This window comes from Adiantum capillus-veneris, chromosome 1 (genome assembly GCF_014529385.1).
Source record: "Adiantum capillus-veneris isolate H3 chromosome 1, ASM1452938v2, whole genome shotgun sequence".
Taxonomy (NCBI): Eukaryota; Viridiplantae; Streptophyta; class Polypodiopsida; order Polypodiales; family Pteridaceae; genus Adiantum; species Adiantum capillus-veneris.
This window is the reverse complement of record NC_140931.1, coordinates 1,842,571-1,867,985: the sequence shown is the minus strand read 5'-3', so window position 1 is coordinate 1,867,985 and position 25,415 is coordinate 1,842,571. Positions and strand designations below refer to the sequence as shown.

The 25,415-nt window shown below is 46.3% G+C and overlaps 1 protein-coding gene across 1 annotated transcript in view; it reads left to right on the top strand.

The window, feature by feature from the left end:
- Positions 1-319: 319 nt before the first annotated feature.
- Positions 320-25,415, top strand: part of LOC147464208 (sodium/hydrogen exchanger 3-like) — a 71,461-nt gene continuing 46,365 nt past the window's right edge. The window contains exons 1-3 of the mRNA XM_086513633.1: positions 320-451; positions 581-788; positions 896-1,014. Of these exons, the coding sequence (XP_086369759.1) occupies positions 615-788; positions 896-1,014 (293 nt within the window). The 5' untranslated portion in view covers positions 320-451; positions 581-614. The remainder of the gene's footprint in view (positions 452-580; positions 789-895; positions 1,015-25,415) is intronic.

The following is a 25,415-nucleotide window of genomic DNA, read 5'->3' as shown; positions in this document are numbered from 1 at the left end:
ACCCTTCACTTATGCACTTAATATGTTTTGAAAGAATTTTTATTTTTCAAAGATTGGAGAGACTTACTTTTCAAAGATTGAGGAGACTTACTTCAAGAATTACGAGGGCTTGTTACATCTTTGTATCTTCGCTATGTTTTGAACGGGTTCCAATTGGTGGTGGCATTGGGCAATTGCACCATCCTGAGTTAGTATCTCTCGAGTTGATCACTAGCTCACGTTGGCTGTCTGTCACTTCCTCCCAGGTCCGCAAGCGGGGCTGCAAGGGCCCGCCCAGATCTCTTCCTGTGCATGCACGCCTTTTGAGTCTCGACTGACAACAGCTGAGGGAGGAGCAAAGTTCAAAACAAACAAGGAAGCATCATGGCGGAGTCTCGTCGTCATCATCATCTGCTTTTCACCGTGTTCTTTACGAATTGACGCAGCATTCGTACATTCCCTCAGATCTAAGGCACGTGCGTCAAAGATTCTCGTGTTGGTCAGAGAGAGAGAGAGAGAGAGAGAGAGAGAGAGAGAGAGAGAGAGATGCAAACACAGACAATACCAGAGAGATTTTTCCACGGTTCCTATTTATGTGCAGTTTTGCTTGGACGAGCTTGAACTGTGTTGCTCCCATGGCCTCCTCAGCTGTTGCATCACAGCTGGGCAGCCTCCTGGGCGATACAAGTGACCATGTTGTGGTTATCTCCATCACCCTCATGGTGGCCCTCCTCTGTGCTTGCATGATCATTGGACATCTTCTCGAAGAGAACAAGTGGATGAACGAATCTATCACCGCCCTCATTTTGGTATGGCATTTCAAAGTCCAATCTTTGTGTAATACGGATGAGAGATTGTGCATGGTCTGTCATCTGCTGCCTTTACATGCTCCTCATGTTGTTCAGTATTTGTGTAGGGCTTGTGCACTGGTGTTGTCGTCCTAGGCATCACTCGCAGTACCAATTCCCTGGTTTTAGAGTTTGATGAGGAGCTCTTTTTCATTTACCTCTTGCCGCCCATCATTTTCAATGCAGGGTAATCAATTTTGTTCTATGCTTTATCCCAAGATGCACTTTAATCATTTCATACGTCAACATCGGTATGATCATAACCCTCAATTCTTTTTAACAGTTTTTAATTAAAGGGTGCAAGTGGACTTTTGTTGGGCATGAATGTCAGTATTCAAAGATTCAGTGTGATCTTAAGGTTTAGACCGATGGTGTAAACCTAACTGTTAGAGGTTCATCTGTGGAACTGGCTTGCACCATCGGTGTGATCTTAAAGTTTAGACTGATGGTGCAAATCTAACAAGTTGAGAATCATCTGTGAAACTGGCTTGGAGTTGTTGGGAAGGAGGGATATGCAATGTTTCAATCAAACGTAAGCCATTTTCTGGCTCAAGTGTATGCCAAGAAAAGCTGGCTAGGATGGATGTTGTCATGGAAAACTCTCAGTGTCAGCTGAGAAAATTGTAGTTCACATTACATTTACCCCATAGTTTTATGATTATCGAAGGTGAGGTTGTAGTCTTTATGAAAGTGTCCAAGTTGGGGGGAACTGTAAGATGGCCCAATCACTTGCATGCCCACTTTTGGAATTCAGTTCTATCCACTAGCACTCGGTTTGCTGCTGAATCAACTGGTTCCTTTTCTTAGAAAATGTTGCATTGCGTTTTTGAAGATTGTTTGAGAGAGGTCTGAGAGGTCAAGGTTATTCAGGGGAGAGAGCTGTAGAAATGCTAGTAAAGGGCCATGAATTGACTTGGGAATTGGCCAATACCAAACCTCATGGGAGTATGTTGACCTTGGCCCCTTGCGCTGTTGGATGTAGCAGAATTTTGAGATTTAGTGAGAATCGATCAATCACACATTCACAATTCTTTGTTGTTAACCTTGCCTCATTGAATGAGACTTACCGTTACTGATGGTTCGTTTCTGGAGAAATAGATCCATCAATGTAGTATGCGGATCTGTTCTAGACTTTCGAGGTTGTGCACTTGGGCTGAGAGTATTGGTCATGTCCGACTTGCCAGAGATGTACTTTGCAGTATGAGTTCTTGAGGCATTGTTTCTGGGTTTGTTGATATGCTCAGGCATTGTGGAGGGCGGTTTGTTGTATGTTGTTGTGTGTTGATCAGAGCGGGAGTTCATGAAGGATTTTTGACGGGGGTGGTTGCATGGCTTTTGCGATTTTGAGGGTCACACTCTTTTTGAGGGCTCTTTGACAGATCTAGCCTTCATGCTTACATCATTGGGCACTCTAGAAATGGTTTCAGATACTATCCATCAGTCGAACTACTTTTTTACTACGATTTGTGGCATCACTTTATGGATCATGTGGAAGGTTCGTTGTGCTCACAATTTTCCTCAACGTCGATCGCTTTGATAGTTATTTGGACTGAGATGCTGCATATTCTTTGTAGCCTGTGGGATACTTTAGCGGGCTCTTTGTTATTACACTACGGTGGGCATATGGCATAGTGTGCATGTAGTTTTAGGTTAGAGGAATCCAATGAGCCATTCCCTGCGTCAATCTGATTTTCGTGTGGTGGGTTTCATCCAAAACTTTGTTTTGTAAATAAATCAATTCAAATGATTTATTTTTAAGGAGCAGATCAGACAACGTTGTAGATCATTGAGAGACCAGCAGACATCAGCCTAGCGGTTTTGTAGAGACCAGCCCAGTGTTTTTGCAGATCAGCATTTGCTCATTGCTGTGAGCCATCCGTGCTGGATCAACCCTAGCAGCGGGTGTTTTCAGTTTTCAGCCTTTCCATCTCTAGAGATTGCTTGGATCTGCTAACCCTATCTTCCCTGTTGCAGCCCGGTACTTTGGCAGCCGAGCCTCTCGTTGGCCATTCCCTCTTCGCATCAAGTGCTCCCATTACTGTCCATCATCGGCTCCATCATCATCTGCGTTTTCAGCCCTTCATTCCTCTCACATCGAGAGTGCAAATCAGCCTCAGATCTACTGCTTGGTGGCCGTCTGCAACCAAATCAGCCCCGGAGGTGCTTCGTTTTGAAGAGCAACCTTCCCCATTCGAGTTAGTAGAGTCTGCATTTGAGGTATTGCATGTGTGTACATTCCATTTATGCCAAGGTTGTTTGTGAGGTGCAGCGGAATGAAAACGAATTCTGCAAAACAACTTGCTCAAGTGATGGACTGCCAGGCTCCCTCTATAGGCAAGGTTTTTGTCTTATAAATCTGTTAAGGGCTAGGTAGGGCAAACTGTCCACCGGACCCAACAAAATAAATCATAAAAATGATTTATAGGCCAGAGGGTCAATTTCTGGGGGAAACTGTCACACATCTGCCCATCGGGAATTTGATCGACGCGGGGAATGGCTCGTTGGATTCTTCAAACTGAGAACGACATGCTCGTCATGCAAGTGTCGTCACTCCCTTATCATCCATAGGGATTGTATCCACTTGTGCTGGCATCACCATATCAGCCTCTAGCATGAGCATGTCAAAGAACTCCAAATTGTTCATCTCCATGGTAGGAGGCATTTCTGTCCTAAGAGGATCGGTCCAAAGAGGATCGGTCCAAAGAGGATCGGTCCATTGTGTCTCGCTAGAGTATGGCCGCTCTAACTTTGCATCTACAGACATGTCGTGCACATCACTTTGGAGCTCATCCGCAAAAGTACATGTCTGCAAAGTCACTGATACTGCACCGTCTCGTACGTGTGACTCATTCTCTGCTCCCTGACTAGCAAAGCATCGAAATCTATCCACCACCGATGACTGCTCTAGTTGTGCGCGTTGCAAAAAAAGGATCGGATCCTCCGTAGAAGAAGAATCTTTCTGTGCTCTAGTACCACTGTAACAGGTTTGGACACTCCAAGCAAGAAATCAATAGCAATACACGAACATAAACTTCATAATTACCGAATTTAATAGAGTGAGAGATTAAGAGATTGGCCCCAAAGATTGGCGCCCCTTTCTTTTTCATTAATCATTGCAAAATACAACTCCCGCGGGTCCTCGGCTCTCAGGCTCTGCGAGGTTGGACTGCAAACCAAAAACGCTAGGGTTGATCTGCTGTTGCAGGGGAATCTGCTAACGCTAGGGCTGATCTGCTGTCTACTGTCGTCGTGAATCTGCAAGTGCAAAAACACTGGCTGATCTGATGCAAAAACGCTAGGCCTTCTGCAATGCTGAAAACGCTAGAGCTGTCGCGGGGGTTGGTCTTGCTGAGAAGTTACCCGTTGAGCAAGGTGCTCCTGCTGCCTCTTCTGCCAGAAAGTGCTAGCGCTAGGTTTGCTTATATATAAACTTAGCAAAATTGCCTTACCTACTTTCCAACAAAAGTCACTTAAAAATAATAAGTGAAAAATGTCAAAAATAGGGAAAATAGGTCTATGCACTGTAAAAATGCTCCTGATGGGTTCTGACTATTATCTGATGATCATGTTGTGTGCGGCCAGAGGATATGCATCTAATCTAAGTGTCTGGACATGCATGGTTTGCGAACAGACTGACAAAGGTGCCAGATCACTTCCTATCCTAGACTGACTTGACTGAACTGAACCTTGGTCATGCTGTAGCTTGTCCACGGACACATAGGGTTGGATGTGTCACGTGACATCCCCTCCTTTTCAAAGTTAGGTACTGATACCGAACTGTATGGCGTCGAGGGAGATCGCCAATAATATCCGGAATCCTGGAAAGGACTCTTCGCCGGGCCACTCTGAGGTGTGGATCGTGCGATACTTGAACTTCATAAAGGTCTGCAACGCTTGCTTCTTTGGGCTGCGCCGAAAGCGACACAAAATCATCTGTGGCTTCTTTAATGCTTCAACTTTGTCGATAGTCATGCGTCTACCTTCTTCAAGAATCTCCGAGGCTGAAAATTCCTGAAACCACTTCCAACACGAAAACATGAACATACCTATTCCATGTAAAGTGACTGGAAAAAATCTTGTCTTCCTGAAAGATTGTGCATGCAATGTAGATGAACAAATAGACGGAGTGCCAAACCGTTCACCACACACACGCAAACCATGAGATCGAATCTTATCTTGCTGACCTAAATCAATCCACTGTGGCAAAACACTACGGAAATGACCGTGCTTGGGGCTTATACTTTCTTGTGCTCTTGCTACAATTGTGTCGTGCCAAGGAAGGGGCATGGAATGTGACTTCCTTGAATGCAAACTTTTCAGCTTTTCATGAGAAATCCGCATACATCTGTGCTCATCCATGAGTGAAACGTGCTCAACGTACAATATGTCATGCCTAGGAAAAGGAACCACATAAACACGATGACTAAAATACAAGAAACGATCACAAATGAAACACTCGAACAATGCGTGCTGACTAATCATTCGAACACATAGTACTTCCTGTGAAGGTTCTTTGGACCTAGGCTCGAGAGCCAAGATCGGTTCTTCTTGAGGGGGTTCTTTGGACCTCGACTCGAGAGCCAAGATCGGTTCTTCGTGATTGATCGAATGTGCAATGAGGTTAGCTTCACTAGAAACAATATCAACTAACCCATCATTCTTGTGAACAATCACATCGTGGTCATACAAATCATCATGCTTGTGAGAAATCACATCTTGATTATGCAAATTATCATGCTTGTCATTGTCATCCCAATCAACATGCTCATTATTATCATTCCAATCATCGTGCTTATCATCATGCAAATCTTGTGCGTCATGCTTTGGAGAAGACGAGACTGAGAGAGTCTCCTTCTCTTGATTCTGCTTAAACTGCGCCTGCACAATTGAAAAGGGTCGCAAGAACTCTTTCATGTGTTGGTCGCTCTCCTCTTTTCTTGCTTTGTTCTCGCGATCAAATTCGGCTCATCTTTCTTTGGCTTCCAAGTGTGCTTGCTCGTACTTACGCTCGATGGCTGCCCATCTTTCTTTGCGTTCACGTGATATGGCTGCCACTCGTTCTTCGTATTTACGTTCTATGGCTGCCATTCTTTCGTCGCTTTCTAACTCCCTGTCCATAAACAAATGCGGCAACTCCTCCATAGGAATTAGTGCAATCCTTGTCGTAGATGGGGAAGGGGGAGGTCAGAAAAACCTCCTGGTGGGGAAAATTCTTCTTCGCCTCTCTCATGCTCATCACTTCCAAGCTAAGTATCCATTCCGCTTTGAGTGATGACCATCCACTGAAGTCGTGGGTTCTTGTGGTCTTGGGTTCTTAAGTTCACGAGGAACTTGGGTTCTTGGGGGTCTTGGTTCTTGGGGTTCTTGGGTTCTTGAGGGTCTTGAGGGTCTTCTTTCGCTTGCAATGTGTGTTAGAGAAGGATCTTCTCTTCACCCGAGTTTTGCTCTTTTCCGTGGGCGCACCCCTTGGCGGCCTTGCGCTCACACCAAGGTTGCTTTTTCCCACCTCACGTCGATTGGCCGACAGCTACGTGCACGGTCCGCTCTCAATGAGTGAAAAGAGGAAGAAGGGGAGGCTGGACAAGCCCTTCTTTCTTGGGTTTCCTGTCACTCTTCAAAAACACAATTAGGAATCAACACGCCCAAGAGGTCTTGGGTTACGTGCGACCACAACAAGCAAAAAAAATTATGTGGTTCTTTTCTTGAGTGATACAGAACACCGCCAAAGCTCTGATACCAATGTAAGGTGCAGCGGAATGAATGTTTGAACTTTGCTCAAGATGAGTGCTCCGAACTGTGCTCAAGGGTTCCTTTTACTTACGGAAGGGCGAGCCTTCCGTTCCTTTAGTGAGAGAGTGCAATGGACACAAAGAAAGTGAATGGACACTGTGCGTGAAGGTGCATGAGCCTGAGAGATAGAGAGAGAAGAGAATACGACACCGGAATGTTGTCAAAACCCTCCTCCGAAGGCCCCACTCTCTATGGCGAGAGCGGTCTACTTATGATTGTACAAATCTCTACAATGCTTGGACTTGCCGACGATGTCGACAACGACAAGGATGATGACGAGACGGGCTGAAATTTGAAAATGCTAAGGGCTAAAATCTGCAAATCTTTATCTGTTGAATTCTGACTCTATCGATGACGACGGCGATGACCACGATGCAACGACGACGCGCTGTAAACGCAGATGCTGAAATCTGCGTTTTGTGGGCTGAAACTACAAACTTTGCGGGATCTGACCGTGCGGCGAGGAACTGCTGCGGGAAGGTGAGATCTGTGAGGTTCGGGAGTTCTACTGCGATGCTTGATTGTTGAAAACTGAAAACGCTGTTCTTCTTGTTGGTCTTGTCGCGAAGGTTGCAAAAACGCTGAGGTTGGACTGCAAACCAAAAACGCTAGGGCTGATGTTGGAAACTGCTAACGCTAGGGCTGATCTACTGTCTACTGTCGCCGTGAATATGCAAGTGCAAAAACGCTGGCTGATCTGATGCAAAAACGCTAGGCCTTCTGCAATGCTGAAAACGCTAGAGTTGCCGCGAGGGTTGGTCTTGCTGAGAAGTTGCCTGTTGAGCAAGGTGCTCCTGCTGCCTCTTCTGCCAGAAAGTGCTAGCGCTAGGTTTGCTTATATACAAACTTAGCAAAATTGCCCTACCTACTTTCCAACAAAAGTCACTTAAAAATAATAAGTGAAAAATGTCAAAAATAGGGAAAATAGGTCTATGCACTGTAAAAATGCTCCTGATGGGTTATGACTATAATCTGATGATCATGTTGTGTGCGGCCAGAGGATATGCATCTAATCTAAGTGTCTGGACATGCATGGTTTGCGAATTGACTGACAAAGGTGCCAGATCACTTCCTATCCTAGACTGACTTGACTGAACTGAACCTTGGTCATGCTGTAGCTTGTCCACGGACACATAGGGTTGGATGTGTCACGTGACAGTGAGGCTACATGCCGGTTTCATGGTTCCATCGTTTTCCTCAAGAAGTGAGCCTTGGTCGGTTTATGGCGAAGACACAAAGCACAAGAACTTGGAATTCCACTATGGCTGACAGGATGAAAGACAACAGAGAAGAGGGTTCCTCTTCATAGGACAGACAGGCTGTTCCTCTAGTGTTGGAGGTTGGCGAGAGTTCACGGCCACCAGTGTCTGTACCTTTTGTTGATTTGAATGCGCCACAAGCTCAAGGGTTAATTAATGGGCAGTTAGACGAGGATGCGTTCCGGACACAGTTGGTTGCCACTGTGAATGTGTTTACTTGATTGGTGCAAAACCTCAGGCTTATGGAGTTTTTGCAAGCTCCACCAATGTCATAGCAAGCAAGGAAACTCACTCAACTAGTAGAGCTAGTTGAGGCTCAAGCCCAGGTCCCTTACGTGTGCTAGCAAGGCAGAGAGCATTCGCATGTTGCGGAGTCAGTTGGGGCTCCAAGGCAACCTTTTTTTGTCCACGAACAGGTGGCTAGGACGTCAATTCCACAGGATGTACCAGTTTTGCCAGCCACCTTTCAGAGTCCAAATGTTGGTTTAAATGGACAGAGAACTACCTTCTACGCTATGCATCAGATATTGCCGCCACCTACGGTACATCTTGGGTATTTTGGGGGCTGATCTGTGTTTCAAAGCATGAGTGGTTATGCGTCTCGAAACCAGCAATACATGCTAGGAACTGTCTTTGCGGGTATGCAAGGCATGATGCCAACCCCATGTATGGTAATGTCAGCTTACAGCCAAGGTTTCAGTGTATTGAGGGCGAGTTTGGGGTGCCACAGGGAAATTTTGGTACGGCTGGTTTTTCGAATTTGCATGCAAATATGGTGCCAAGCAGCCAATATCTTAATGGCCAAGGGGCACAGATGGTCCCTACCATTGTACCCATGTTGCTGACACTTCCCTATGATAATTTGGCAGTGTTGGACAAGCAAAAACCATACAAGGAAGGTGGTGCAGCTATGAAGTTTGATACTTTCTACGGATTTGAGGTCACGACGAAGGCTCTTACGTTCCTCCAACAATTTGATAGTGCCTATGCGGGGGGGGAATTTTATTGAGGCTTCGGAGGTTCATAAAGCTGCCACTTTCTTGAAAGGAAATGCACGTTCATGGTGGACGACATTGTTGATGCAAGGACAGGCACCCGCCACATGGGTTTACTTCAAACAAATGTTTGCATCTACATGGTTGTCAAGTGAATTTGAAGCTCATGTTATGATAGATTGGCACCGGTAACTTCTTACAGATTTGTGCCATTGATAGAGCAGATAGAAAAGTATTGTTGTGGGATGCCTAAAGGGCTTATGAACTATTGTACAAAGAACAAAGTGGAAACCCTTACTCAACCCTTACTCAACTTATGGAAGTTGCCAATACTGGTCATGCCTTGTTGAATGGAGAAGACAGTGGATTCCAGGGCAACATAAAAGGGGGCGAGTCAAAGGAAAAATTCAGCAAAGAAGCCCTTTGCAAAAGTGACTTCTGAAGCTTCCCAGGGGTTAGGAAAGTCAGAGGAAGCTAAGGACTGAGTTGAGGCTTATGGAAGACGGGCAAAGAAACAGAGAAAGCCTTTTTGTGCCCAAATCTTTCGAAGAGAAGAAGGCTATAATGGCTGAGAATAAATGTGTTACTGTGAGCAGCCAGGTCATTTTTGCTGCAGATTGTCCACAAAGGAAGAGACGAGCTGACTAAGAGAACAAGAAAGGAAAGAAGCCCCAACCCACGGTCGGTTTAGTGCCAAATATGGTGGGCGATAGGCCAAACTCTTATGCCAGTGAGTTATGCAGAGCGTGGGGTAAAGTCGGGGATCAGTCAACGCTTATTTTTTTTGATCCAGGTGCTAAGGCAAACTTTATCGCACCAGAGTTGGCTATCAAGTTGGGGATCAAATCTGAATAAATGGGGTAAACAGCAGAGGCAGGTTTCGCATGTCTTGGTCATTCGGAGTGTGTTACCCCCATCATTGGAAAGCTACGTCTGCATATTGAGTTATATGTGGACACATAGGAATTTTATATCATGCCACTGGAAGGGTGCGATGCGCTGCTGGGAATCCCGTGGATGTTCCGTATACATGGAGTGTTGGATGTCTTCAAAAAAAAGATCACCCTTCAGCATAGAGGTAAAACTGCTTAAAGGGGAGTCTATCCCTATTGTATTCGCTTCGGCTATCACTTCAGTAATTAAGAATCATCTTTTTTTGTACTTAATTTCTGCAAACGTGATGTTTCAGATAATTGTCAGTCAAATTTATGTGTGTTAGATAAAGAAAGGCTAGCATTTTTGCGAGAGTTTAGTGACCGTTTTCTGATTCATTACCGTCTCAGTTGCCGTTGGAGAGGCCTGAGGATCATGTGATAGATTTGGTGCCAGGTTGTAGCCCACCAAATAGGCCTCTGTACAAGGTTAGTGCGGCTCATCAGAAAGAGATCATGTGCCAAGTAGAGGAATTGTTAGAATGTGAGATAGAATGTCTTCAACATTTTATCTTTGTTCATTGGCAAGGGTGGTGATGATGATTAATTTAGTGCATCAAGACGTGCTAGAGGTCAACGAGGCCTAGATGTTATGGTTAAAGCATTCATTGTGGATCTTGGTTTGCATTTGAAGTCCAGTAGGGGACTAAGATGTGAATGTGATTGGTGATTATTGTCTGAATTCCAATGTGGTTTAGGATATGTGGTAGTGCATGCTAAGCGATTGTATTGTTGTGTGTGTGATGGTCAATGGTGTGTCTACATGGAGTGAGGGTCTCTATTGAACATTGGTTGTTAGTCTGTTTTGTGAGTGCGCGCGTGTTCGGAAGAGAGAGAGAGAGAGAGAGAGAGAGAGAGAGAGAGAGAGAGAGAGAGAGAGAGAGAGAGAGAAGAGACCACAAACGCTGGAGTAGGGAAGAGGGGTGATCAACTCCCCATGACTACTAGAACAAAAGACCCAATACACAATGACCAGATGATGGAAGTGCTAACCCCTCTGGCCCCATAAATAGGTGCCCAAGGGGAGGTAGGACAAAGGCTGGAAAAATCCCCCATGACCCAACAAGAAATAAACAAAGTATGAGGGCGCTTGGACAAGGTGGGCGGCCGGACAATGCAGAGAAAATGCATATGCAAAGGGTGGCCAGCCCAGAAGCACACTAGCCATACATGCATGCCTTAGACCGGTGAAGTAGTAGTGTGGTGTAAGTCTAACACCCCCTCTCAGCACTTGATACCGAACAAACCGTACGAAGCTGAAGATGTGAGGCAAATGATGAAGATGTCTGCTGCGATGTCCACTGAAGGGCAATACTCCACCAGCGTAGCAGTAGTCCGAGGTGTCACGACCGCCAAGAAATTTCCATGGTAAAGTGCCGTCACGAGCAGTGTAGCAAACTGTTGTACTCCGCCGATACAGGGTGAAGATATTGTCGCGAACTGAGTATGAAAACCATAGTTACAGGGAATGGCAATTTTCAGGTCTCCGTTCCCCGTTTCCAGTCCAACTTCTTGTTGCGAATCCCCGTTCCGTGTTTTAGGCGTGAGTATCCGTAATAGAGAATGGCATTCATGCCTGTTGCCGTTCCGCGTTCCGGGTAACTATGGTGAAAGGAGTGCCAATAGACTTGCAAGTGTCTTGCCCAATAGGTTCTGTGGTGTCTGTAGTCAAACAGTCTGGAGAATAATAGAAAAGCCCAGGAAACGTCATGAGTGACTGGAAGCCTATCAATGCATGAACTTGTAACCCAGTGTGGCCAGGTGGCTAGGTGTGTAAAACTCCAACAAGGTCAGATGTAGCAATCTATGCCGTAAACGTCCTCTGAAACAAGGAAAGCCAAACTAAATAGTTTGCACTGTAGAAGCTATCGTAAGCTGCAACAATCACCGGGAAACCGCACGGATCAACGTCGGATGGTGTCCTTTTAGTAGGTAGGGTAATCCAAGATGAGGGGAAAGCCAGACTCAACGGTCTACGCTGTGAAGGGCCTCTGAGAAGAGGTGTGGTCAGACCAAGCTGTCTGCACCGTGATCATCCTCTATGAAGTAGGGAAGTCAGACTGAGCAGTTTGCACTGTGAATATCAAGAGGTCGTCTTGTCTGTATCTCCTACCTCCAATCCTCCGGTGTCAACCTGTACGGTGCAGCGGAAGTGAATGTTGAACTTTGCTCAAGATAGTGCTCTGAACTGTGCTCAAGGTTCCTTTTACTTACGGAAGGGAGAGCCTTCAGTTCCTTTAGTGAGAGAGTGCAATGGACTCAAACAAAGTGGTGAACACTGTGAATGACGGTGCATGAGACTGAGAGATAGAGAGAGAAGAATACGACACCAGAATGTTGTCAAACCCTCCTCCGAAGGCCCCACTCTCTATGGCGAGAGTGGTCTACTATTGATTGCACAAATCTCTACAATGCTTGGACTTGCCGACGATGAGGAGGACGACGAGACGGGCTGAAATCTGAAAACGCTAAGGGCTGAAATCTGCAAATCTTTATCTACTGAATTCTGACTCTATGTCGGTGATGATGTCGATGGCGACGATGCGACGATGACGCGCTGAAAACGCAGATGCTGAAACCTGCGTTTTCTGGGCTGAAACTGCAAACTGTGGCTGATGTGACAGTGCGGCGAGGATCTGCTGTGGGATGATGAGATCTGCGAGGTTTGGGGGTCCTACTGCGATGTCTGACTGCTGAAAACTGAAAACACTGGTGCTACTGTGGATCTTGTCGCGATGGAACTGCAAAACGCTAGGGGCTGATCTGCAATTCAAAAACGCTGGCTGAAATCTGTATTCTGTTGTGGAGAACTGCTAACGCTAGGGCTGATCTGCTGTCCTTCTGTGGCTGGGCTTATCTGCAATGCAAACGCCAAGGCTGGTCTTCAATGCAAAAACACTAGCTCTTTGTTGATGCAAAAACGCTAGGTCTGCTGATGGGGGGGTGCTGCTGAGAAGGTGCCTGTTGAACGGAAGTTCCTGCTGCCTCTTCTGCTCAAAAGTGCTAGCGCTAGGTTTCTATATATATTTCCTTGTCAAAATTGCCCTACCTAGTTCCCAACAAAAGTCATTAAAAAATAATAAGTGGAAAATGTCAAAAATGGGGAAAATAGGTCTATGCACTATAAAAATGCTCCTGATGGGTTCTGATGGAATCTGATGATCACGTTGTGTGCAACCAGAGGATATGCATCTAATCTAAGTGCCTGGACATGCACGGTCTGCGAACAGACTCACAAAAGTGCTAGATCACTTCCTAATCTAGGCTGACTGACTAAACTGAACCCATGTCTTGAAGTAGCTTGTCCACGTACACACAGGGTTAGATGTGTCACGTGACATCCTCTCCTTTTCAAAGTGAGGTACTGGTACCGAATTGTATGGCACTCTTTGCTGGCCCACTCTGGTGCGTGGGTCATGCGATACTTGAACTTCATAAAGGTCTGCAACGCTTGCTTCTTTGGGCCGCGCCGAAAGCGACACAAAGTCATCTGTGGCTCCTTCAATGCTTCAACTTCGTCGAGAGTCATGCGTCTACCTTCTTCAAGAATCTCCGAGGTTGAAAATTCCTGAAACCACTTTCAACACAAAAACATGAACATACCCATTCCATGTAAAGTGACTGGAAAAATAGTATTCCTTCGAAAAAACTGTGCATGCAATGTAGATGAACAAAGTGACGGAGTGCCAAACCGTTCATCAAACATACGCAAACAATGGGGTTGAATCTTGAATTTCTGATCTAAATCAATCAACTGTGGCAAATCACAATGGAAATGCCGATGCTTGATGCTCAATCCTTCTTGTGCTCTTTCGGAAATTGTGTCATGCCAAGGAGGAGAGACATGGAATGTAAATTCCTTGAATGAAAACATTCCATCTTTTCATGAATCATCCGCATACATCCGTGCTCATTCATGAGTGAATCGTGCTCATCGTACAATATGTCATGCCTATGAAAAGGAATCACATAAGGACGGTGACTAAAATACAGGAAAGCATCACGAATGAAACACTCGAGCAATGCGTGCTGACTAATCATTTGAACACATAATACTTCTGGGGGGATTTCTTTGGACCTAGGCTCGAGAGCCAAGATCGGTTCTTCGTGATTGATGGAATCTTCCTGTGGGGGTTCTGTGGACCTCCACTCGAGAGCCAAAATCTGTTCTTCGTGATTGATTGAATCTGCAATGAGGTTAGCTTCACTAGAAAAAGTAGCAACAAAACCATCATCCTTGTGAACAATCACATCTTTATCCTGCAAATCATCATGCTCGTGAGAAATCACATCTTGATCATGCAAATCATCATGCTTATCCTTATTGCAAATCATCATGCTCATGTGTATCAGGCAATTCCTCATGCTTATCATCATGCAAATCCCGTGTCATGCTGTGGAGAAGAAGAGACTTAGAGAGTCTCCTTCTCCTTATTCTGTTCAAACTGCGCCTGCACAATTGAAAAGAGTCGCAAGAACTCTATGTGTTGGTCGCTCTTCTCTTTTCTTGTCTTGTTCTCGCGATCAAATTTTGCTTCTCTTGCTTTGTTCTCGCGATCAAATTCTACTCGTCTTTCTTCGGCTTCCAAGCGTGCTTGCTCGTACTTACGCTCTATGGCTGCCACTCTTTCTTCGTATTCATGATCTACGGCTGCCCTTCTTTCTTCGGCCGCCAAGCGCGCTTGCTCACGCTCATGCTCAATAGTTGCCTTTCTTTCTTCGCGTTCTAACTTCCTTTCCATAAACAACTGCTTCAACTCCTCCATAGGAGTTAGTGCAATCGTTGGTGTAGATGGGGAAGGGAGAGGGTCGGAAAAACCTTCTGGTGGGGAAAATTCTTCTTCGCCACTTTCATGCTCACCACCTTTATGCGAAGTATCCATTCCGCTTCGGGTGATGACCATCCACTGAAGTCTTGGGTTCTTAAGTTTACGAGGAACTTGGGTTCTTGAGTTCTTGAGGTTCTTGAGAGTCTTGAGGTTCTTGAGGTGGCTTCTTTCGCTTGCAATCTGTGTTAGAGAAGGATCTTCTCTTCACCTGAGCTCTTCTCTTTCCCACGGGTGCACCCCTCGGCGGCCTTGCGCTCACACCAAGGTTGCTTTTTCTCACCTCACGTCGATTGGCCGGCTGCTAAGTGCACGACCCGCTCTCAATGAGTGAAAAGAGGCACAAGGGGAGGCTGGACAAGCCCTTCTTTCTTGGGTTTCCTGTCACTCTTCAAAAACACGATTAGGAATCGACATGCCCAAGAGGTCTTGGGTTGCGTGCGACCGCAACAAGGCAAAAAAAAAAAAAAACCTTGTGGTTCTTTCCTTGAGTGATACAGAACACTGCCAAAGCTCTGATACCAATGTAAGGTGCAGCGGAAGTGAATGTTGAACTTTGCTCAAGATGAGTGTTCTGACCTGTGCTCAAGGTTCCTTTTACTTACGGAAGGGAGAGCCTTCCGTTCCTTTAGTGAGAGAGTGCAATGGACTCAAACAAAGTGGTGAACACTGTGAATGACGGTGCATGAGACTGAGAGATAGAGAGAGAAGAATACGTGTTAGGTACAACGGAATGAATGTTTGCACTTTGCTCAAGATGAGTGCTCCGAACTGTGCTCAAGGTTCCTTTTGTTCTTATGGAAGGTAGAGCCTTCCGTTCTTAATGAGAGAATGCTATGATCACAAATAAAGTGAATGGACACTGTGCGTGCAAGTGTATGAGACTGAGAGATAGAGAGAGAAGAGAGATACGACACCAAAGACGTAAAACCCTCCTTCGAAGGCCCTACTCTCGTCGGCGAGAGTGGTCTACTTATGATTGCATAATCTAGTACAAATGGTATGCATGAGACTCATGCAAGTCTAGGCTATGTCGGCGATGACGAGACCGACACTAGGGCTGAAATCTGCAAATCTTGCTACTGCTGTCCAAAAACGATATGGGCTGAAATCTGCTGCGGGTCCAAAAACGCTGATTTTTGGGGCTGTTTCTGTGGGTCTTTGTCGCTGAAATTCTGCAGGTTTAGGGCTGAAAAACATATTGGGCTGAATTCTTTCTATCTTTTGTGGTGCGTATGCCCTATCAACTACCTCATTTTTGTGCTAATTTTTTCGATTTAATGCTTCTTTTAGTGCTAGGCTTCATTATGGCTGAGTCTGCCCTTGATCTCCGGAGTCATGACAGAAACTCAGTACGCTGAACTTTGTGTTGATGTATGCTCATGTGCGTGTGCGTGTGGTGTGTGTTGTGTTGGGGAGCATATGTTAGTACCTAGTTCTACACCCACTATTGGGCACTGACGACGTTAGTGGGGATGTCGTGGTATTTAGTCAATACTATGCGTGATGGAGCTGATGGTTATTTTGTCTTGTGGGTGACTACCGTGGGTCTATACCTTGCACTTTCCTTCAAGGGTGAATCTGGGCTTATCCTAGATTCATCTAGGTATATATTGGGCTGAATCTGCTACTCTTCGAGGGCTGAATCTGCAACTACTTCATTGCTGAAAAATGTTGCAGTTGTAGCTCTTCAAAAACGGTAGGCATGCTGAGTTTTTGCAAAAACGCTATCTGCTGGCGATGATGCTGATGCAAAAACGCTATGCAATGGGGTCTTCCATCGCGATGATCTGCTGATGAGAAACGCTAGGATCTGGGAGGTATGGCGATGAAGAAAAACGCTAGCATGGGGGTTCTTGCTTGGAGGGGGAAACCGCCAAAGTCCTGTTGAGAAGTTGCTTGCTGAGCTTGGCTTCTGTTGCCTCTTCTGCCATTTTGTGCTAACTTTGGTTTGCTTATATATTTTCTTACCCAAATTGCCCTACCTACTTTTGTTGGGAAGTCACTTAAATTAATAAGTGAAAAATGCCAAAAATAGGTAAAATAGTCTAAATGCATTGGAAAATTCCCCTGATGGAATCTGATGGATTCTAATGGGAATGCTTATGATCATGCTGTGTGCAACCAGAGGATATGCATCTACACTAAGTGATTGGGCATGCACGGTCTACGAATAGACTCACAAAAGTGCCAGATCACTTCTAATCTAGACTGACTAGACTGACTGAACCCTTGTCGTGCTGTAGCTTGTCCATGGATACATAGGGTTGGATGTGTCATGTGACATCCCCTCCTTGTCAAAGTGAGGTACTAGTACCGAATTGTATGGTGTCGAGGGAGATCGCCAATAGCATCCGGAATCCTGGAAGACTCTTCGCTGGCCCACTCTGATGTGTGGGTCGTGCGGTACTTGAACTTCATAAAGGTCTGCAACGCTTGCTTCTTTGGACCGCCTCGAAAGCGACACAAAGTCTTCCGAGGCTCCTTCGATGCTTCAACTTCATCTAGAGTCATGATTCCTTCTTCTTCAAGAATCTCCATGGCTGAAAATTCCTGAAACCAGTTCCAACACAAAACCATGAACATACCTATTCCATGTAAACTGAGTAGAAAAAATCTTGTCTTCCTAATAGACTGTGCATGCAATGTAGATGAACAAAGAGACGGAGTGTCAAACCGTTCACCACACATAAGCAAACAATGAGATCGAATCTTTCTCTTCTGATCTAAGTTAATCAAATGTGGCAATTCACAACGGAAATGCCCATGGTTGGTGCTCATACTTTTATGTGCTCTTTCGGGTATTGTGTCATGCCAAGGAAGAGACATGGAATGTGACTTCCTTACATACATACTTTTCAGCTTTTCATGAAAAATCCGCATACATTCGTGCTCATCCATGAGTGAAACGTGCTCAACGTACAATATGTCATGCCTAATAAAGGGATCACATAAAGACGCTGATTAAAATACAGGAAACGATCACGAATGAAACACTCGAACAATGCGTGCGTATCAATCATGCGAACACATAATACTTCCTGTAAGGGTTCTTTGGACCTAGGCTCAAGAGCCAAGATCGGTTCTTCTTGAATGATCGAATCGTCCTGTGGGGGTTCTTTGGACCTCGACTCGAAAGCAAAGATCGGTTCTTCGTGATTGATCGAATCTGCAACGAGGCTAGCTTCGCTAGAGAAAGCATCCACTAACACATCATCCTTGTGAACAATTACATCATCTTCATGCAACTCATCATGCTTGTGAGAAATCACATCTTGATCGTGCAAATCATCATGCTTGTGAGAAATCACATCTTGATCATGCAAATCATCATGCTTATCATTAACATTCAAATCATCATGCTTATCATCATCATTCGAATCATCATGCAAATCATGTGTGTCATGCTTTGGAGAAGAAGAGACTGAGAGAGTCTCCTTTTCCCGAATCTCTTGTATCTGTGCCTGAACTTGAGAAAAGAGTCGCAACATCTCTTGCATTCTTGCTTTGTTCTCGCGATCAAATCTTGCTTGACTTTCTTTTTCTTCCAAGTCGTACTGACGCTCTATGGCTGCCATTTCTTCTTCGTAGTCACGATCTATGGCTGCTATCTCTTCTTCGTAGGCCTTTCTTTCTGCTTCTCTTGAGTTAGTGCAATCCTTGACATAGATGGGGAAGGGGGAGGGTCGGAAAAACCTCTTGGTGGGGAAAATTCTTCTTCGCGTCTCTCATGCTCATCGCCTCCAAGCAAAGTATCCATTTCGCTTCGAGTGATGACCATTCTGAAGTTGTGGGTTCTTGTGGTCTTGGGTTCTTAAGTTCACGAGCAACTTGGGTTCTTGTGGGTCTTGGGTTCTTGAGGTCTTGAGGTTTTCTTTTGCTTGCAAACCGTGTTCGAGAAGGATCTTCTCTTCACCCGAGTTCTGCTCTTTTCCACGGGCGCACCCCTTAGCGGCCTTGCGCTCACACCAAGGTTGCTTTTTCCCACCTCACGTCGCTGGCCGGCCGCTAAGTGCACGGTCCGCTCTCAATGAGTGAAAAGAGGCACAAGGGGAGGTTGGACAAGCCCTTCTTTCCTGGGATTCCTGTCACTCTTCAAAAACACGATTAGGAATCGATACGCCCAAGTGAACTTGGGTTTGTGCGACCGCAACAAGCAAAAAAATTCTTGTGATTCTTGTGGTTCTTTCCTTGAGTGATACAGAACACTGCCAAAGCTCTGATACCAATGTTAGGTGCATCGGAATGAATGAATGTGCTTTGCTCAAGATGAGTGCTCCGAACTGTGCTCAAGGTTCCTTTTGTTCTTATGGAAGGTAGAGCCTTCCGTTCTTAATGAGAGAATGCTATGATCACAAACAAAGTGAATGGACACTGTGCGTGCAAGTGTATGAGACTGAGAGATAGAAATGAAATGAAATGAAATGTTATATTAACGTCTTCAAAAGGCCATAATGACCTATGAGACCAGAAAGTTACAAGGTGGTGGATCTGATACAGTAACAAAATAACCTAACAACAATACAAAACAAAGATATATACTATGGGATCTTAGATTGGTCAATGTGATCTAAGCAAGAAACTAAGCAAAAATGGGCGGCTTGTTGGGATAGCTGAATCACAAAAGATCTAGCATCGGTCGTTGGCGAATCTCATCAATTTCCTCCATGGTTAGTAGTTTGACCGGGCGTCGTGCATGCCTGGCCAGCGTGCTCCGAATCCTTTGTCGTAGCCTCCGTCGATGCTGTGTATTCTTTTGCAGTCGTGGGCGCTTGGATTTCCCCAGTTCAATCGCTCGGTCGATCAGTGTGCCTCTGATGTGAGACGAGGGGGAGCTCTGCTGTGGGAGTGGCTGTTGCGATTGTCCCGTGTTTGCTCTGAAGAAGTCTGTGATCCGTCTTTGAGACTGGCTAGCCTCGCCATTCAGCAGTCTCTCTTTGTGTCTGCGCAGCTCGAGCAAGAACAAACCCAGGCATCTCTTATCTTCGTATCCCATTATTCTTGAGAGTGGTCCAAAACCCTCTCTGAACAAGCAATGGAAGCGGCCTCTTATCTCGTAGTAGACAGGGCAGCGGCATGTATAATGCAGCTCTGTCTCAGGTTCCAGGTCACACAAGGGGCATGTCTTGGCCTCTGCCGATACTCCGCTGTATCTCCCAGTTTCAATCCGCAGCTGGTGAGACGATATGCGTAATTGGCCAATAGCACATCGTATCCCATGAGACAAGTGGGTATCCATGTATCTTGGTCTTGTCACAAAACCATCTTCCGTGAGCTGGAGAAGGTGGTCTCTGTAGAAAGCCATCTTCGTGCCCAATTCCTGTGTTGGTTGTATCCATGTCCTCCTGGTGTCTAGCTGGGTCAGGTCTTGGCGGTTGAGCTTGGTGATCTTCGACTGTGTAAGATTGGGAGAGGGTGCATCCAGTGAGTACTGGAATGGTGGCAGCCTGTCTATGCTGAACCCATGCGCTTGAAACCATGATGTCATCTCCCCATACCAGCATGTTGTATCTCCTTGTATGGCTAACTGTCGAGAGGACTCCAGTGCTATGCGAGCATATTTGTCTCTGGGAAGTTCCTATGTGCGGTTTATGAAGGAGACTGATTTGGTGAGCGCCTCCACCACCAGTGGGGGGGCTGCTAGTTCTGCTCGGATAATGGCCCGTGGTACTGATGCCTTGGCTCTAATGAGCCGCGAGATCATAGAGACGAGAGGTTTCTCCATGTTCCCCCATCCGTCTGTGCGACCCGGCCTCCCGTGGTGATCCAATGAAGGTCCCCATATCTCAGCCCCATAGAGCAATGCTATAGCCACCAAGGTGTCAAAGAGCCAGAGCTTCGTCCGGGGCTCCTGAAACTGAACCTGCGAACACATCCTCTCCAATCTACCCAATGCTATGTGGGCTCTAGTCAGTCTGGTCTCTACTGCTCTTCTGAGTGAGAATGTGGGTCCGCTAAAAACCACTCCAAGGTAAGTGTAAGCGTCTGTGTACTCCACAGTCTCCTGGCTGTATGTGAATGTAGGTGTTGACCTCCTGATCCACTGTGGGGTGGTATTAAACACCATAACCTTGGTTTTACCAAGGTTGACAGACAAGCCACTTTCGTGGGCAAACGTATGCAAAGCATCCAATTGATGTTGCATTCCCTCTTGGGATTTGGAGATCAACACAATATCGTCAGCATATAACAAAAGTGGAATCCATGTCCCTGCCAGCTGTGCACCTTTATCCCCATCGCTGTCAATGTAGTCAGAAACCTCATCCACATACATACCGAAAAGAGTAGGAGAGAGCGGGCAGCCCTGCTTCATCCCAATAGTGGAGTGAACCGGTGTAGAAAGTCCCTCCGGGGTGCGTACATGCCCTACTACTGATCTGTACAATGCCATGATCCCCCAAATGAGCTCTGTGGGTACTCCCATTTCCTTTAATCTGCGCATCAATCTAGCTCCGGGTACTGTGTCAAAAGCTTTGCGGAAGTCAATAAAGCTACAATAGATCTGTCTCCCATGAGATCTGCCTTCCTCGATGATGGCCCTGAGTGTCAAGATATGGTCAAGAGTAGAGAAGCCTCTCCTGAACTCTGCCTGCCCAGTTTCACGCATTCCTTCCTTCTTTGCCCATCTACTCAGCTGTTGCTCAAGAATGGACGCATACAACCGTGCCAGTGTGTGCCCAATCATAATAGTGCGATAATTCCCAGGCTCCATGGGGTCTCTTGACTTGAAGATAGGTACGATCGTAGATAGGCTCCAAGTGTCCGGTAGGCCCTCACACATGGCACGGTTAAACATAACTGCTAGAAGCTCTGCTAGTAGGTCTTTGGCATGCATGAAATGCTCAGCGACTAAACCATCATGATCATATGCTCTCCCAGTCCTCATCCTGTCAATAGCTTTCTTCACCATCTCAGTGGTGAAAAAAGCACATGTGTGGGGGCATGGGTCGGGGGGGTTGGGGAGGGGCGGTTGTCCAGGTACTGTGTACAAAGATGATGCGTACTGACCCCAGGTCTCTGTGGAGGAAATAGCAGGGGGGGGGGGGGGGGGGGGATTGCTCATGAAAGAGCCGCCACGCCTCACGCGAGTCCTGACTCAAGAATAGCTGATATAGGTCCTGTTCGAGTTGAGCCAAAAAAGCCCTCTTCTTCCGCCGCACCAGGCGTCGGAAGTCAATCTGTGACTGTCTGTGAGTGACGTCCCCCAAAAGCACCTCCCTCTGAAGTCTGGCTCTAGTCTTAATCTGGCGGCACTCCTCATCGTACCAGCTGTTCTGAGGCATGCTCCCTGATCGGCGTCTCTGCTCAGGCTGGGTGTGGGTATGCCTCTGCTGCTGCCTCATGTAATGTCTGTGTCAGTATATTAGTTAGCTCCTCCAGAGGTTGCCCCGGGTCCTCAGTGCATAGGCGTCTGTATATCCCGTCCATGTATACAGAATCCGTCTCCCGTGTGAATGTGTAGCGAGTAGGGGCTGCTACTCGTGGCCTGTGTGCTACATTGACTTGGAAAGAGATGGTCATCGACACCAGAGCATGATCTACTGCTACCCCGACCGGTTTGGGCCCAACTGTGAGATCCTAGATACTAGAGATGAGATTCGACTGTGCCATGACATAGTCCACTGTGCTGGCTTCATGCCTGTGTGGGAAGTAGGTAAAACCTCCCGCAAGTAGGAAATCTCTGTAGGCCGTTCAGGATGGCCAATCCATGTGCAGTGCCCATGTCTATCAGGTGTCGCCCATACTCAGTATATTCCACATCGTGTGATATTTTGGACAGGCCCGTCTCCACAGCATCTAGCTCTCTTAGCATCTCCTCTGAAGTATCATAAAACACTGCCTGGTGATGGGCAGTCCTAGCATTGAGGTCCCCTAGGATGATAATGTCACCATCCCTAGAGAACTCCCATATGTCATCATCCAGAATAGAGAAAGGGGACTGTCCTCTGGGTGATGCATAAACTGATGTACTCGGGGGAAAGTAGCAAATAGCTAGGTAGAGATATCTGCCTGTCTCTGCTTTCAATCTCACCCACATGTACCTAGCCTGCTCCTCCCTGTGGGCTATATGTATTAGTGGCTGCAGATCCTCTCTAAATAACATTGCCACTCCCCCCGAGCCCCGCCCTCTGTGTTCTGAGCGTGTTTCCTGTCTGTAAGCTGTTTCCCACCTGTATCCACTGATGTGAGGCATGGATTGCCCAGGGGCCTGGTGTGTCTCAGAGTAAAAGATGATGTCTCTTCCAGTAAAGCTATCCTCAAAAGCACCTACATCAAGACGCATAGATCCGTTGCAGTTCCAGGCAGCCACTTTGAGTGTGGTCCCATAAGTCTCGCACCGTCATGTGGAGCGTGGCTCTAGTATTACCACTTTTCCGTCTCGTTAAAAGGCAATCTTGCCTTTTCCCCTTGCCGCTCTAATCTCCGGCATTACTTCCTGCATATGAGCGATTTGCAAGAGGGTGAGATCATCCCCGAGAAAGATGCCAGTCTCTTTAAGAGTTGGTCGTTTCTTCAAGAAGGACTTTTCGCTTCCATGGAGGGAAAATGGAGGATGAGTGCTCTTTCTTTTGAGGTTTCTCCACTGCTTTCATTTTTCTTTATGTTGCCCACTCTCCATGCCCTTGTGTGCGTCGGCTCATGAACCCCCATCAAGGCTGTGAGTTCTTTTACTTCTTCGTCCACATTGCCTTTGTCCTTAAGGCCGCAAATTCTCACATGTAAAGCGCGCACCCGTCTCCTTTGCTCCTCCTCTAGTGTCTGATTAATGATAGTGGGTGTGGACGTGTGCGTTATCTCCTTGCCTTTTCCTTTCTTGGCCACTTTGATCCATTTCTCGGCTTCATCCGCCTTCTGTTGAGTTTTGGTAAGAACATCCACCCAAGACGTCGTCATTTCTTTGTGTTGCTCTTCTCCCTCTTTGATGGCCTGTACTTGCTCCTTGATTGTGTTGATTTCTTCGATTACTGAGGGTTGCAGTTCGCCCTCTTCCAGTGTGTTTCTTGATCGTGCTTCGGCGAGATCTTTCTTGAGCGACGCAATCTCTTCCTCTTGAGTCGTCACTTGGTCTTCTAGCGTACTTATCTTGCTCTCTTGGATCAGCACGCGTCCTTCGAGCATGTTTATTGTGCCCAAGAGATTGCGGTTCATCTTGGTAATGATCTCCGTCATTTCCTCTCTGCATTTTTGAATGGCATTCTCTAGGGGGTCGGCTTTATCGTTCAACTTCTTCATGCTTGATCGCCGTCCGCCAAGGAGTCACTAAGCACATACGTGTGCACCCACACTAGCAACGGACGCGGTAGCTGGGCGAGTGGGGTAGTGTGGGGCTGTGTGGCAAGGGAGGGGGAGCGATAGAGTGCATACGAGAGATAGAGAGAGGGGGGGGGGGGGGGGTATCAAAAAGAATTAGAATAAAATGAAATGAACTGATATATTAGAGTGCAGACGAGAGAGAGAGAGAGAGAGAGAGAGAGAGAGAGAGAGAGAGAGAGAGAGAGAGAGAGAGAGAGAGAGAGAGAGAGAGAGAGAGAGAGAGAGAGAGAGAGAGAGAGAGAGAGGGTTATCAAGAAGAAAGAAAATAAAATGAAATGAAATGATATATTAACGTATTCAAAAGGCCAAATTGACCTATGAGAGTAAGCTTATACAACCTAGGGAATCTGATACCGTATCCCGACCAAAAAAAAAATAAATGTCCTTTTGTGGCCGGGGCTGATTTGCAATGCAAACGCCAGGGTTGGTCTTGAATAAAAAACGCCAGCTCTGTGCTGATGCATAAATGCGGGGTCCTGCTGAGAAGGTGCCTGTTGAACCGAAGTTCCTGTTGCCTCTTCAGCTCAAAAGTGCTAGCGCTAGGTTTCTATATATATTTCCTTGTCAAAATTGCCCTACCTAGTTCCCAACAAAAGTCACTTAAAAATAATGACTGGAAAATGTCAAAAATGGGGAAAATAGGGGTATGCACTGTAAAAATGCTCCTGATGGGTTCTGATGGAATCTGATGATCATGCTGTGTGCAACCAGAGGATATGCATCTAATCTAAGTGCCTGGACATGCACGGTCTGCGAACAGACTCACAAAAGTGCCAGATCACTTTCTAATATAGGCTGACTGACTGAACTGAACCCATGTCTTGAAGTAGCTTGTTAACGTACACATAGGGTTAGATGTGTCACGTGACAACCAAAACAGAATCCGTGCCAACAGCGCCACCAAACCGCAACTCGGTGTGGCTCTCAATGTGAATGAGCTGGGAGTGGCCTACTGCCCAGGTCGGGGGATAAGTCTGGGGATAAGCCTGTTGTAAGGCTACCGAGGGTGAGTGTAAGCAACTCTGAAGGTAGCAATCCAAGTGATCAAGAGTGCACTACCATCCAAACCAAGCTCCGGGTGACTCTGAATGTAGTCGCGGGATGCCTGATCTCGGGCATCTCGCAGGTAAACTCCCAAGAGAGTCTAAAGAACTGTAGTCCCAGTGCCCACTCTAGTCTATAGATCCAAGCAATGAACCTGTCCAAGAAGAGATCCAAGATCCTCTCCCTAAGGCTATGTAGATGCTCTTGTGTAAGCAAGTGATCTGACGTGTCGAGGTCTAGTGGTAAGTGTCTGTTCACCCAAGATGGTGGTTTCTCGTCTGGGAATGTTGGAATCCCATATGTCATGAGCATGGCCATATCTCGTGTGAATTCCTCTGATGAGTGCAAAAGTGTGTCCATAGCAAACCACAAGTCACCACCCCCTTTGGAGTGCGCAACCGCCAAATGATGGTTGGAATGAATGGAT